Genomic DNA, 14,674 nt, shown 5'->3' with positions numbered 1-14,674 from the left:
CCCCCTGTAAAGGAAACACACAACAAGAAGCCTCTGTTTACACATGTTTTGTAGACATGTTTTCACACTGTATCTGTGATAACGTTACATATTTATCAGGTGTAAGGAGCAGGGGATTCTTAAGATGTTGGAGGGGGCTCCTTAGATTGGGCTAGACCTCCTTTGTGTGTCTGTAAGCGAGAAAGAGAGAGAGAGCAACTCCCATAGAGCTCTCCCCTGAGACGCTCGCCCACGACTGTCTCTCACTGAGCCCCTCTTAGAGGGAGGGGGTGGAAGGGAAGGAGAGAAAGAGGTAAAGACAAAGTGAGACAAGAAGGAAGAATAAGAGCGTAATCCAGACAGTGAATTAGATTTTAGGAGAATAAGATTTAAGGAGAGTATACATTCTCATTCTCCCCATTTTAAAAAAAGATTTGCTGCTTTATTTCACCCCCCCTCCCCGCCTACACCCCCATAAGCCACCCACCCCTGCTTCTGCCTGAATAATTGATCAGTAACACATTTTACCTCCCAGCAAGGTCTGTGGGAGATGGAGAATGGGGGCTGCTCCCATCTAAACTCATTACAAAAGAAAGCAGAACAGAGCATGTTCTGTTCTGTTCAGAAATGTATTTCTACATTATAGTTTAGGCACACTGTAAAGCTGTAAATCTGCACAGTAAGTGTTTATTTGCTCACACTAAATACTACAATACACATATTTTTTTATACAAAAAGTAGTTACATTTGGAGTCTTCTCTCCAAAACGATAATAATACTCTACCATCTCAGCCCACATCCTTCTTTTATTTCAGATGCGACTTCTATAATGCTCAGCTTTATTCAGCAAATGCATGTATATAGTGTGTCTATGAGCGGGAGCTCAAAGAATAATTAGTTTTTATCTCAGTGGAGTAAATGTAAATTCCACTTCCTTTAAAGGAGTAGGTGAGGCAAGACACACATGCATTCTTCCATAACGCTGCTTTAAAGAACACTGACCAAGAGCATTATGTTTAGTAGGATGGAAAACAGCAAATTCGGAATATAAATATAAAGTATTGGAGAGTTTTAAAATAAAAGATTAAAAGATTAGGTGCATTTTGTCTGTGGGGCTAAATATCACAATCAATTATATATAAAGCAAATGTCCTTAAATATTGTGATATAATATTTTCACATGTTCCCTAATCACTCCAGTGTGATATCAGTCTGCTGTCAGGTTTGCACAGGTAAAAGAATGCGGGAAGCGGACACAAATACGAGGTATTTATTATACAATAACAATGAAACAAAACAGAGCTAGAACTAATAAAACAGGAAACACAGAACACGCAACCTAAACAGGCTATAAACGTACAACCACAGACGAGTGACACAGGAATGAAGGAAACTATTTATACACAGAAGGGGACAGAAGACAGGAAACACCTAGAGACAGGTAAAAAGGGGGCGGAGCTACCGAGGAACAGGTAAGCACACAGATGGGAGCATGTGGAGGAACACAGGACTAGGGCGGAGCTAAAAAAAAAAAAAAAAAGAAAACAGAAAGAGCACATAGACACAGAGACAGACAGAAAACGGGGCAAGGATGTGACATCAGCACATGTGTCTGGCTACTTATTGATGCTAGATTAGCAAAAATCTTCCACTACTGGTGCATTTTGTCTGTGTACTTTATATAATGAAATGTCCTTAAATATCATAAAATATGATTTGTAACATTTTGCCCACACACACCCTTAAATGCCTTTTTCTTCTTCTGACAGTTTTTTAGTGCCACAGTTTCTTCGTATTGCACCTGTTCCTGAGATATCCCGTTATTCTCAACAGCCTATTTTTTTCTATTCCACTCAAAATCATAAAAGAGCTCTGGTGGCTTGTTTACATTCATCTCCTGCAGCTCTTTGTTCTAAGAATATATTTTCCTTTAGCTGTCAGAAGCTTGACGCTGCTCTGCTCGCTCTGTCTGCTCTGTTTCACCAAACAGCTGACTGACTCACATCTGTGAACAGTACTGCTGATTTACATGCTCTTACACAACGTTACACTTTGTGATACCAGACTTTCTGGACCTGATCTGGACTGAGATAAACTGCTGACCTCATCCCCACTAAAAGTATTCGGTCCAGAGAATTCAGTTCTACATCTGCTCCACAGCTCAATACAGCTGGAAACCCTTTTTGTGCATGCCTGGCATTAGCCATAGTTCCAATATGTTCATGTGTATCAGTCATTTTCTACTGACAGTCCTATTCTATTGGCATTACTTCTTTACAGGTATTAGACAAGCTGTGTGTGTGTATTTGAACATCTGCATCAGCAGCAATGGGCACAACCTTAAGTAACTGAATACATTCATATGAAAGGCATATAGTGTAATATTGGCTCTGCTGTGCTGCAGTCAGAGATCAGCAGAGCAGTGCCAATATTACACGTTATAGCACAAACCTTGAGTGTATTATTGCAATTATACCACAGTTTCATTATCGCTGTTTATTAAAAGATTTTGAGTTATAGAGGACGAGAAAATACAATCTCCACCAGTTAAAATAATTCCATTGTTGCTCTGTTTGTAGCTGCGCTGTTTCGCTGTATCATTGCTAGGTTACCTGTTTATGGCTTTAGTTACAGTGCATTACCGGCTGATAATGCCACTCATAAAATACCTCTCAGCCAATCACATTGCAGGGTCCGAACTAACTGTGGTAAAATTGGACACATAGATATAATGTATTATTAATACAATGAATTATAGGCAATGTCAGTATGCAATGTGTAAATGTATCCTTCCAAAGATTAGCAATTTTAGGTGATAAATCTAAAATTATAGGATTATTTTGTTCAGCATCAATGTAACATGAGGCTTTAACAGATTCCAAAATAATTTCAGGGTCATTATCAGAATACTGTGCCTTTTGGCCGTTAAAAGTATATAAAATGATTTTAAGGTAATTTAATCATAGACTATTCACAATATTTACAACACTCAGCCTACACAGAAGTCATATATTTGCCAGCTTAACTATGTTTTATTTTTACTTTTTATATACAGTCGTGTATGCAACCACCCTGTTATTGCAAGCTGTAGGATAATGACAGTGTGGACAATGAAAAGTGGACCATTTTTGGCAAAAAATGCTGTTTGATAAAACATGGTTGGCATAGAACTACAAGGTAACCTTGTTCTGTTTAAAGGCAATTTGATTGTATAAAAAGCTTAGAATTACTGTAATATTTTACCAAAACAGGGTGGACAGCTTAGCTAAGTATGAAGCCATTATGAACATAAGTGAAATAAAGGTTATTAATTGCTAAAAATGTAAGTGTTTTCAGACCCTTGAGAATATAAAAGTTTTGAGGCTGTGATGCCTTTTGATGATGTCAAAAGTTATTAGAAAACAGCTTAATGCATAATGAAAAATAAATATTGTGTTACTAACCACTTAAAAAGTATTCACCTTAAGCAGGAAGCACTGCTAATATGAAAAAGACTGAAAAAGGTTAACATTTCTTTATATTTGTAAAAATGTTCATTCAAAATGTTAATTCAGAGTAAATCTTGAGTTACGTATTGTTACACAGTGTTTGTACAAAAACTGCATGTTATACTTATATCGATCTATCATTGATAAATCTGTGCTCTTTTTCTGTCTCTCTCTGAACCTCTCTCTTTCTCTCTCTCACACTTTTTTCTCTGTCTCATCTGTGCATGGCAGGTGCTGGTACCAATCCGTTTGGAGTGAGGCATGACAAAGGAAGCTTTGCGTCCCTTCTTCTCCGAGTGTGTGTTGGGAGTCTTGGTGGATAAAGGCCTCCTTGTGAGATGTGCTCCTTTGGTCTCTGTATCAGAGAGACACAGCGTGCTTCTTCTGTGGGCACACAATGCCTCCTTTAAGCTCTGGGCATCAGAGGCCAGTCAGAGTGGACAGAGAGTACAAATTTGGCTGGAGCGTGTAATGCTTTGAGGCACTCTCTCTGTCCCACTGGAGGAGGAGGGCCAGGGGGAGGAGGAGGGCTCCTTTCCAGATTAATCCCACTCAGCTGCATGAACCCATCTCTCCCACCTTGCTTATATAAGACTGAAGGGATTTTCTAAGGCAGTGATGTAACTGATAAAGCCACACATCTGGAGGAAAAAGCTCTAGCCGGGCTGGGCGTTTGCTCTGTTGGGGTGAATGGGATGGTAATGATGTTAAAAGTTGGATTAGACATGAGATCTTGTTAAGATATGAAAATTTGATGTACTTGCTGCTTGTTTGAGGAACGCAGGTCTCCAGCTGCAACACTCAGCAAAGCTCACTTGCTTTTATAGACGTATGATTTACAAAACTGAGACAACAAACATCTAAGAGTTCTTACTGTTCATCCTGTCTGGCCAGACCTTCCACATTTATACAGCTCTCCACCTAATCCAAATGTAGTCTATTATAAGACATAAGTGGAGTCTGAAGTCTGCTACATAAGGTTTGCTCTGGGCTATTAGACAAATTTACAGTATACAGCATTCAAAAGGAGAAGCAGAAGCATTGCATATACAGTATTCTTTACCAGTCCAAAAAAAAACACAACCATGTAAAAAACATTTAAGCTCCCAACATTTTTTCCTAAATTGTCATGGTTCTATATAGAACTACCTTTAGTAAAGAACTACTGAAGAACCAGAAATACTCCTGATACTTCTTTTTTTTATAATTTTTTATAATTTATTTTCTTTAAATTTTATTATAATTTCTCTCAAAGTAGAAAGGCCAATTACCCCACCCACTCTCTAGTCCACCCCCACCATAAGTATATTCCTCCCCAATAAATAAGAATTTAGACACCTCCTTTTTTTGAACTGCCACTGATGCAGCTCAGAGGAAAGCACAGAGACCCAGCTCATATAAATCAGCTAACAGACACCTGTGCTGCCCAGCATTACATTAGAACTGATGGTGGGAGAGAGCACCATCTACCCAGCCAGAGAAAGCAAGGCTAATTATGCTCTTTCTGACTCTGGCTGCTGATGGCAGTTGCTGTTAGGGTACACGTTATATAGTACTAAGACATACAAATACAGTAATTAGTAAGCAAGTTAGTAGTTTTTATTCACATTCTCTTATTTCACTGCAACTCTAGCAAGACTATTCTGACATTGTAAATCTGCATCAATGTCTTCTGCCAGCACTGTCCTGCTAAAGATCACTAAAAGAGATAAGGATACTTTAGTTAAAGAAGTTATTTATTTAAATGAAAGGAATTCTCTCATAGTAACCTACATCATGATTTGTAGGGACAATGCATTAACAAATTGTAAAATTAATAAAATTCTATTTATTGCTGGTTCGAATCCTGTTCATGTAGCTTGCCATCGGCTACCGGAGCCATGAGAGAGCACAATTGGCTTTGCCCTCTCTGGGTGGGTAGATGGCGCTCTCTTCCGAGATCCCTCCAAAAGGGATGATGTTGATCAGCATAAGGTGTCTGTGAGCTGATGTATCATAACTTAGTTGCTGCGCTTTCCTCCGAGAGCCCTGTAATGCTACTTGGCATCACAGTGGCTGACTTCACATGTGTCGGAGAAGGTGTGTGTTAGTCTTCACCCTCCTGGTGTTGGGGCATCACTAGTGATAGGGGAGTCCTAATGAGTGGGTTGGGTAATTGGCCTTGTAAATTGGGGAGAAAATGGGGGAAAAATATCAAAAATAATATTTCATGTATTATTAATGTCCCTTACTGACATGTTAACTGTAACAGCTGCTGTACACACTAAGCAATACTGAAATTTGTTCCAAGGCTGTGGTTAATGTTTCACCTGGAAGTCTACCGTACTCATGCATGATCATAAAGACACTTATGACCTCCATTCCCAAACTCTAAAGTGCTCACGTCCTCTCTTATGGCTGCTGGGCAACTCTGCAGCGTTCCTACCCTAACCAGCTAATGCTGAGCTGCTGTTTGGTGTGTGTGCACCTGAGTGGAAATGTGCACTGAGTCAGCATGACAAAGCCCATCTACCCACTCACACTTTCCCCCTGCACTCACGTCTTCTCTCAGTGACATGCAGCAGCCCCGGGGTGTGTCCCAGGATAACTGCCTCTTCCTCACCCGTGGGATGATGAAGCGGCTCTTTCGGCAGTTCTCCCGAGCTGGAGGGCTTCAGCAGTTTCTGGATATCTTTGTTGGGATCTGTAAAAGAATAACACCAACAACGACAATCATGAGGGAATTTTCCCAAGGTCATTCACAAGGTGCGCTGTGTGAGGTCATTCGCAAGGTACACAAACATTACAGGTTTGTCCAGCTCAAACTCTGCACAAGAAGATGGATCAGTAAGTTGATCAGCCATGTCTGTCTGATATCAAATATTCACTGCAGAGTACTCTGAATCTAAATGATCTAATTTATTTTGGAACATTCAGAAATCTTGTATAGAATCTGGAATCAGCCTCTTATCCTTTTTGTTCCTGCTTTGTTTGAAAGTCTCGCTATTCAAACCCATTGATCCAACCAGATTGTATTTTGTACATTGTTGTTTGATTGGTGTTTTATGGTGTAATTGTGAAATGTTGAAACTGATGTTTAGGTTGCTGTCTTGGCCAGGCCTCCCTTGGAAAAGAGATCATTGTGTCTCAATGGAATTGACCTGGTTAAATAAAGGTTAAATAAAAGAAAAAAAAATTAAATACATTGTTTACATAAATATCGGCATGATGCTGATATTGGACTGAAAACACCCAACAAGACCTGCCTATTGTTCTTACACAGTTGTCTAGCCATCACAATTTCGTTCTTATCAAAGTCTCACAGGTTTGTCCTCTAGTTATTACCATTTTTAGTGCTTTAAGAAAATACCTAAGCTTAAAGAAATGAGGCCTGGCTACATCACCAGTACTGCTGAGGAGAATAATGAGACACATATAAGGTGTATAACATGTAATAAATGCCTAATATTTACTTATAAGGTGTATAACATGTACTATATGCCTAATATGTAGACCCACTCCTTGACAGATGCCATTGGAACTGACTGAGTGTTAACCAATGCTATTCAGTTCATCTGTTGTTTTAATGTTATGGCTCACTATGGCTAAAGAAAATGATAGAAGTAAAAAAATGTGTAAAGAAATTAAAAAAAGAAATTAAAGAAATGTGGTTTCCCCATGATAGTGGCCCTTTAGGAAAAATGGTATAATTCACATTTTTGCATTGTAAGATGATTGTTCTGATCCATTGTCTATCGTCTTTCTAAGACTTGCCTTGATTTATTCATCTAGCCTCATAAATGATTAATAATCCCTGATTTATCACATCACATATCCTCATCATCCCCTGTTTCTCCTCCATCTGACAACTGGACAGCACTCTCTGACATCAAACTGAGGAGAAGGGCATCTTTTCACACCACTTGCTATGCTACAAGGAAATGACAAGTGATAGACGTGACAATCCCAAGAGATGGCAACATCACACAGCGAGAGTATGCGATGCTGGAGATATACTGAGATACAGCGGACTTAAAGAGGAACTGAAGGAAAGGTGGATGAATAAAAGCAATAAAAGCAATAAAAGCAGTGTAGCACTCAGGCTAGTGAACCACAAGCTAGGAGACCGCTGCCAACAAATTCCAGGAAAGAAAACATCACCATGAATCCTAGAAACAACATCATCAGATCATCAGAGAAAGGTACCATATGCATGTACTGTATTTCTTATTCTATATTGAGAGATGAGAGATACAACATGTGCCCTACCGTTCCAGAAACAAAACAAAGCTTTATACTATGACTTTTAAAATATGTCAGGAATGAAAATCTAAGTTACCAATGTGTTTCTATGAAGAATTACCCATTACCTTTTTAGCATCAAATACGACCTATTAAAAAAAAAACTAAAACTAAAAGTAGGCAAATAATAAATAAGTGATTCTTACAGGTTAATCTAGTTACTGTCTTGGATTCAAATTAAAGGCAGCATACCATATAAGTTACATGTTCCCCTATTTAAACAGAAAGCTACAGCATGCTAGACAGTATAATTTCATCAAAAATCCTCACATCCAGGGATGGACTGGCCATAGCATGTACCGGGACAGTTTCCGATGGGCTGTTCTGTGTGCAGGGTCACTGAAAGGGCTAAAACCTGATTCAGGTTTTCTAATATTACATTTTCTATTAGTCACATAACCCAGATGCAAGGCCATAAGCCCATCACAGATATGCTGCCTCCCCTATAATAAAACAAACACAACAACTGTGAACACCCATGCTCACATCTTACTCTCTCTGTCTCTCTCCCTCTCTCTCTCTCTCTCTCTCTCTATCTCTCTCATGGTTGTATCTCCACGTCAAAGCTACTGATCTGTGGAGGAGAGATGAAGGGTAAACTGTGCTGAACTGAGCTCTGCTGCCTTTGCTCTGCTCTGGAAGCTGTCACTCACGCTGACCTCCAGCTTCTGGTCCCCTCTTCTAGAGACAGTGTGTGTCTACATGCATGACCAACAAACCCTATTTCTATACAGTGCAGTAAAAGAGTGTACCCTGCAACTAATGGTTATTTTGGTAGCCGTCTAATCTGTTCATATTTTTTTTAATTAGTCAAATAGTCAAACAAGTCAACAATTATCTCTGCCATGCCCTCCATCTCTGTTTCCTGGGTACGATCCTGTTTCTAGCTTTCTCCACATCTTTAAAATGCTCTGTAAATGCCAAGAATATGTTCAAATGTTAAATGTTCTGATATTTAGTGAGAAAATATGTAGTTTATTATATATTCTGTCACTTTTGTCGCCCCAGCTCTTTGTGTAGTGTACTTCTCCAGGTATGCAGTGGTCAATACCTACAAAACATGGATTCAAGGAAGGACAAAGAGTGAGCTGGGACACTTGATGCTCATTAACCTCACTAATTAACAAGAACTATCTGACGTTATCTATTGCTATTTTTAATATTGGTATTCCAGATACCACAGAACACCTTCAGAGCTCCTAAGGAGTCAATGCCTCTACGGGTTAGCACAAGGGTAACCTATACTATATTAGGCATTTGGTTTTAATGTTATAGCTGATGATCTGATTTGGTCCAACTACTCATTAGGTCTATTATCCTAAATCTCAAAGAGGGACAACAGGCTCAGCACAGGAGTCAATCAGTGTTGTGTGCTCCCTTTACAAGGTTCCCATGTAGAGAAAAAGCTCCAGGGAGGAAGGGAAAGGACCAGCATGGACTCAACACAATGGATTCTTATTTCAGACCAGACATGAGACTCTTTCAGCCTATCGATCTGTTACATGCCTTTAATCAAAACAGATTGAGAGAGTACAGTCAGAGTTGGCCTTTGTAAAATGACAGCTCAGTATACTTCACTACTGTCTGCAGATTGTTTATAGAGTACTAGAGCAACGAATGAAATACATTTAAGCAATAATACACAAGATGCAAAAATGGGATTTTTTTTCAGTAATTCAGATAGAAAATGATGAAAACCTGTTGTTTTTTAGTATAGTCAATGGGAAAAAAATCATAATGAGGTTTTATATTAAACTATTTTTGATGCCTTAAATGGTTGCACAATTAAACTGGTAAACATTACTCTGACCTCAGATTTTTCCCAGTTATCAGGGTTACAAGCTAGAGTCAAAAATGTTACAGGTTATATTCATTTCCATGGTTCACACACTGCCGATTTTCATGCTTTAATCATACAATCTACCACACAGCAGTATTGCTCTGTTTTAAACCTACAGTCTGTATTTAGCTTTTGTTTTGGTTTTGTTCATGGTTACTAAAGTTATTACTTAAATATTGTGAAGACTTGAATGTCAAATATAACAGTTTGTCAATTACTTGTATAATTGTAATTCTGTTGCTATGCTATGGCTGGTGTTTGTCTTTTAAGAGCATTCACAGTTGTTAGCTTGCATGTGTATGTAAGTAAAAAAAACTGTATGTATGTAAAGAACTTTTCTCAGAGTGCCATTACCATGTAATATTGGCAGTCTTACAATATCTTTAAGCCAGTCATTGGTGAGTCTTCAGTTATTTTTTCTGACTATTCTGAATGAGTACAATTATAACTAACCTTTTTATTATCCAGATTTTACCTTTCTAGATCACACTGCTGCCATTTATTTGATCTTATGATCTCATATGTGGCATTAAAAATATTCGACCAATATTTACCATGTTAATTGATATTTTATTTATCTTTCAAAACACCTTTGACACTGTATGTAATTACCACATTTTAATGTAGGTCCCTACAGCCTTCAAGCAAATTTGACTGTAGTTTCCCTCAATCAATAAATACAGCCCCAGTGTCACTTGATCTATTGTAATTTTAATATATCTTTTTATACTACTAGTTTAGCTACTACTCTGTAGTTTATGTGCAGACCTTCCCTGCTCTCTATATTAAAATGCTGAACAATATTTATTATTCAATCCATAAAATAGACAATGAACAATAGCTATTGTGCCTGTGTATGGCCATGCAAACCACACAAACAACCCAGAAACATATCTATTCTTAACCTATAACTGGGTAAAAAATAGCACAACATAATGAAATCCTGGCCTCTAGAACCTCCCAGAAGAACATCAGAGGCACCTGTGAGCTGCAGTATAATAGAGATCACAGTCTACTTTCACTGTTTCACTGTAGGCTACAGTAAAACGGACTAAAATATAATTCTTTTTCAAAGAGAAACGGTAAAAGTGGCACAGTCTGTAGCATGTTGATGCCTGACTGACCCCGAATCAGCACTTTCAGAGGCCTCCAAAGACAATTTTACACAAGCAAAGAGTTATTTTGCTGTATTAAATGCACCTTTATCCAGAGCATATATGACTTTTAAAAATCCATCATGAAAAAAACTAGTAGCACCCAGGGTGATAAAATATATTTTTTTTAAATAAATGTTTTATAGTGACTGTAAAATCTGTACCAGACACAGATATCATACAGTATGATGATGTTGATAATATTGTCCTGTATTGACCCTGTTCACATTATGTTAAATATTCTAGCCCACAGTCAACCAGCAAAGTACTCCAGACCTTTCAGAGACAGTTCGTTTAACACAGCTCCAGGAGATCATAGGTGTGAGTCTTCACCTGGGCTACCTGTCTCTCCATCAGCCTCGATCCAGTAAACCAAGAGTGTTGATCTGTTGGCTACAGTGTAAACATATGTTCATAAAGTCTAAAGTAGTGGTGGGAATAACAGGGCATTTTACAGGCATAATATATTATCACTATATTTTGCCAATGATAAGGATGATATCACAATACATTGATTCTGCAATACACAATATATCATAACACAATTTACTGCAATACTTTACAGCATCTTGCTACTGAAAAGGATAAAATACTCCTAAATAAGCAAAACCCAGTAACTATGGAATTATTGGTGTCAGATTTTGTCAGAATTTCCACCACTTGGGAGCAATAAAGCAGTTACTTAGATCTAACAGAAGAGTGAGTTTTTGGGAGTTTATCGGAAACTAAAATGATACAATATACTGTGTCATAATATTGACTTTATGTCCCACTTTTGTTCAATAAGTAACTATGTTGTTAGAGATGTAAGATAGATGTGTGCCAAACTGTTTCATACACAATAGTACTGTCCTAATAAATGATAAAAAAAAAAAAAATTAAAAAATCATATCGTTATAACATCAGCATTCTGTCTTTTAAAGCAGCCTATTTTGTATTTTGTATTTAATGTTTTTTGTGGTAATGCATTTAATATATTGTACTTAGGACAGTGAAACATTTTTTTGTTACATTACATTATATTATGTTACATTATTTACTTTAAACAGAATCCACAGGTCACAAAATACAAAAATGGCCAAAAGTTTTCATACAGTATTTTTGGTTTCAAATAAACACTTAACACTTTTATATACAGTATATATATAAAATATAGCATTAATGTTTGCTTTGTTGCAGTGGTAAATTCTTCGAAATTCATAATACAAAATGTCACATCACCGAAAAAAAGATATTCTATAATATTTTAAGGCCACCCTTTATGTAAAAAGGTTCCTTAACAGTTTAAAGGTTTTTCACACATCTCTACTACAACAATGGTGCTTTATGAAAACAAACCAAAAGTAGACCTCATTTTTATAATTATTTTAAGAATGTAAAGATACTGTAATCTACCAAATCTAGCAGATCTTATGACTCAGGATGAGAAACAAGTAGATCACAGATTAGATATCCTTACCTGGGCTGGATGCCCCTCCCTGAGCCTCCATCCAGTAAGCCGAGAGTGTGGAGCTGCTGGCTACAGCAGCAGCATGGGTGTGGAGCAGTCAGAATACAAACAGAGAGGTAAAGAAAGAAAGAGGGAGCAGCTGTGAGTACGAGCATCAACTCCCACCAAAACACAAGCGAGGAACACACTCCTCTTATCAGCTTTTCTCCACCTCCTCTGTGCCTGCTGATCCTCCTATCCTCCACACTCCCAGCCATTCAGCACTCTGCCAAAGAGAGAGAGAGAGAGAGAGAGAGAGAGAGAGAGAGAGAGAGAGAGAGAGAGAGAGAGAGAGAGAGAGAGAGGGGGGGGTTGGTAGAGCCGGATAAACTCGGTGAAATCACTGAAGCCACTTTGCTCTGTAAGCAGAGCATTGTGAATGATGTTGGCTAACACAGAATACAGATAGATCGAGAAAAAGAGCAACAAACACACACACAAACACAAACACACACATACACACACAAAGAGCATGCAGGACACACTGGCCCACTGCCCAGACTGATGAGAGGAGGGAGAGAGGGAGGAACTAATAAGATGTTGAGTACAGCATGGGACAGTATGCTCTAATGACTGTATATAATTATACCTAAAGTATAATTCTATAAATTATATACAGTCATTACTGTGCTAGAAAAACATAAGTATTGGGGCACCTGCTCATTCTCTGTTTCTTCAAAAATCAAATGTATTTTACCCAGAAAGCATACATTTTAAATGAACTAAATTGTTAATATTAACTTCATTAAATTAACTTTCCAATCTGCTGTTTGTTATATAAATGAATAAGTTATGTCACTCATTTTCAAACTTTTCCTGGAACAATAACCTAACCTTCCTGAAACCTTTTCAAAACATTACTAGATGTTCTTAGAACACTCCCTATTAGCTGGGGTTTTCAAATGTCTGTAATGTCTACAAATTTCTGAAACACAACACATATTTCCACAAAAATAAATGAAGAAATACAGTTAATTCCTCTCTCTGTATCATTTTCCTTTTAAAAATTAGGATATTTACATGCATTTCTAAGTGAAAACTTTTCCAAAAAGTTTGGAGATCCATGCTCTAGTGCTTTAAACCCATCGAGCTCACACCTGTAATTCGGCATGATCCCAACAGGTTCATGTTTATCTCTGGAGTCCTAATGTATTGGCAATACTTGTCTCCAGAATCCCAAAAACAGGCTGTGACTGCCACCTAGCGGACAACCCTGTTTAAATAAACTACTTAAACCACCTTTACTTTTTTTAAGCACAATATTTACTATTTTATATTATTTTGATATTTTATACTATATTTACTATATCTACTAATTTTTTCCCTGTTATAACTGTTTTAACTGTTATGTTGTAAAACTTGCAACATAAATCTTATTATAAGAATTATTATTATTATTATTATTAGTAGTAGTAGTAGTATTAGTAGTAGTAGTAGTAGTAGTAGTAGTAGTAGTATCATTGTAAAAGGGGGGAATGGGTATTGAAATTTACTAGGAAGCATCTGAGTAGTTTGGTCTGGTAGGCTAGAAACACATATTGAATTGTTTTGATATAGTATTTATTTCTTCGTTCGTTTACTCATAAAATAAATAATATGTGAAGTAAATAGTTTTTAGAATTTCGAAGCTTTTTTCTTACATATATGTTTTGAGGGCGGGGTATGCAGTTTTATACATTATTTTTAACACGTTTGAAGATCAAAATATGAAATACAAATACAATAAAATAAATAAACAAGAGGGGGCACAAATACAAAAATAAAAAACAGTAAAAGAAAAAAGGGGGCAATAGGTTCAAATTTACAGTGAATCAGAAAATATGTATTTATTAAATGCCATTTATCTTTATACAAGTGTGTTAGCTCCAATTTATGGAATAGAAGTGAACCCATAAGAGCCTAGACCCATTTCTGAATATTGATACCAAATTTAAAAAGTAATCAGATTAATTCAGTGAGCAGGTCACTATTGCTCTTTGTTTTTGTGGGCATTTGACTGTACATATTTTAACACAAATGACACAACGAAAACATTATTTTTTGACACAACTGTTAAAGCGTCTGTGACAAACATAGCTAACACCTCCATGCGCTTTTTTGGGTTACAAAAGGTAGAACAAAACATATAAGTAGATAATAGACTTACAAATAAGCCTGGCAAGGCTTTCCAGAAACTTTCATAGTCAGCACTTTAAACAAATACATTAATAAAGGTTTCCTCGCTTCGCTAACCTAACAAAAACAACAAACACAATCTACTTAAAAGTCTTTACTGAGAGAGCTCCACGCTGCAGCGGCTCATTTCTATTCTCGCGAGATTTGAACTGGTTTCCATGGATTTGGGTTGTACATAGACCATCAGCACAGCAGAGCTGTAGCTAAACTATCTAAAGCTTAATAACAAGGATACTTGTACAATTTCTCTACTGAAACACCTAAATAC

General features: G+C 37.3%; 1 protein-coding gene across 2 annotated transcripts in view; it reads right to left on the bottom strand.

Moving 5' to 3' along the window:
- Positions 1-14,519, bottom strand: part of LOC103039999 (dysbindin domain-containing protein 1) — a 39,996-nt gene extending 25,477 nt beyond the window's left edge. The window contains exons 1-3 of one of the 2 annotated variants that reach the window (XM_015604453.3): positions 14,378-14,519; positions 12,202-12,457; positions 6,007-6,150 (exon numbers count right to left, since the gene is read on the bottom strand). In XM_015604453.3, the coding sequence (XP_015459939.1) occupies positions 6,007-6,150; positions 12,202-12,232 (175 nt within the window). In that variant the 5' untranslated portion in view covers positions 12,233-12,457; positions 14,378-14,519. The remainder of the gene's footprint in view (positions 1-6,006; positions 6,151-12,201; positions 12,458-14,377) is intronic. The other variant, XM_022679503.2, reaches the window with a different exon arrangement.
- Between the last annotated feature and the right edge of the window lie 155 nt (positions 14,520-14,674).

The sequence above is a fragment of the Astyanax mexicanus genome, chromosome 9 (genome assembly GCF_023375975.1).
Source record: "Astyanax mexicanus isolate ESR-SI-001 chromosome 9, AstMex3_surface, whole genome shotgun sequence".
In the NCBI taxonomy this organism is placed as follows: Eukaryota; Metazoa; Chordata; class Actinopteri; order Characiformes; family Acestrorhamphidae; genus Astyanax; species Astyanax mexicanus.
This window is presented reverse-complemented; position numbering and strand designations above follow the sequence as displayed.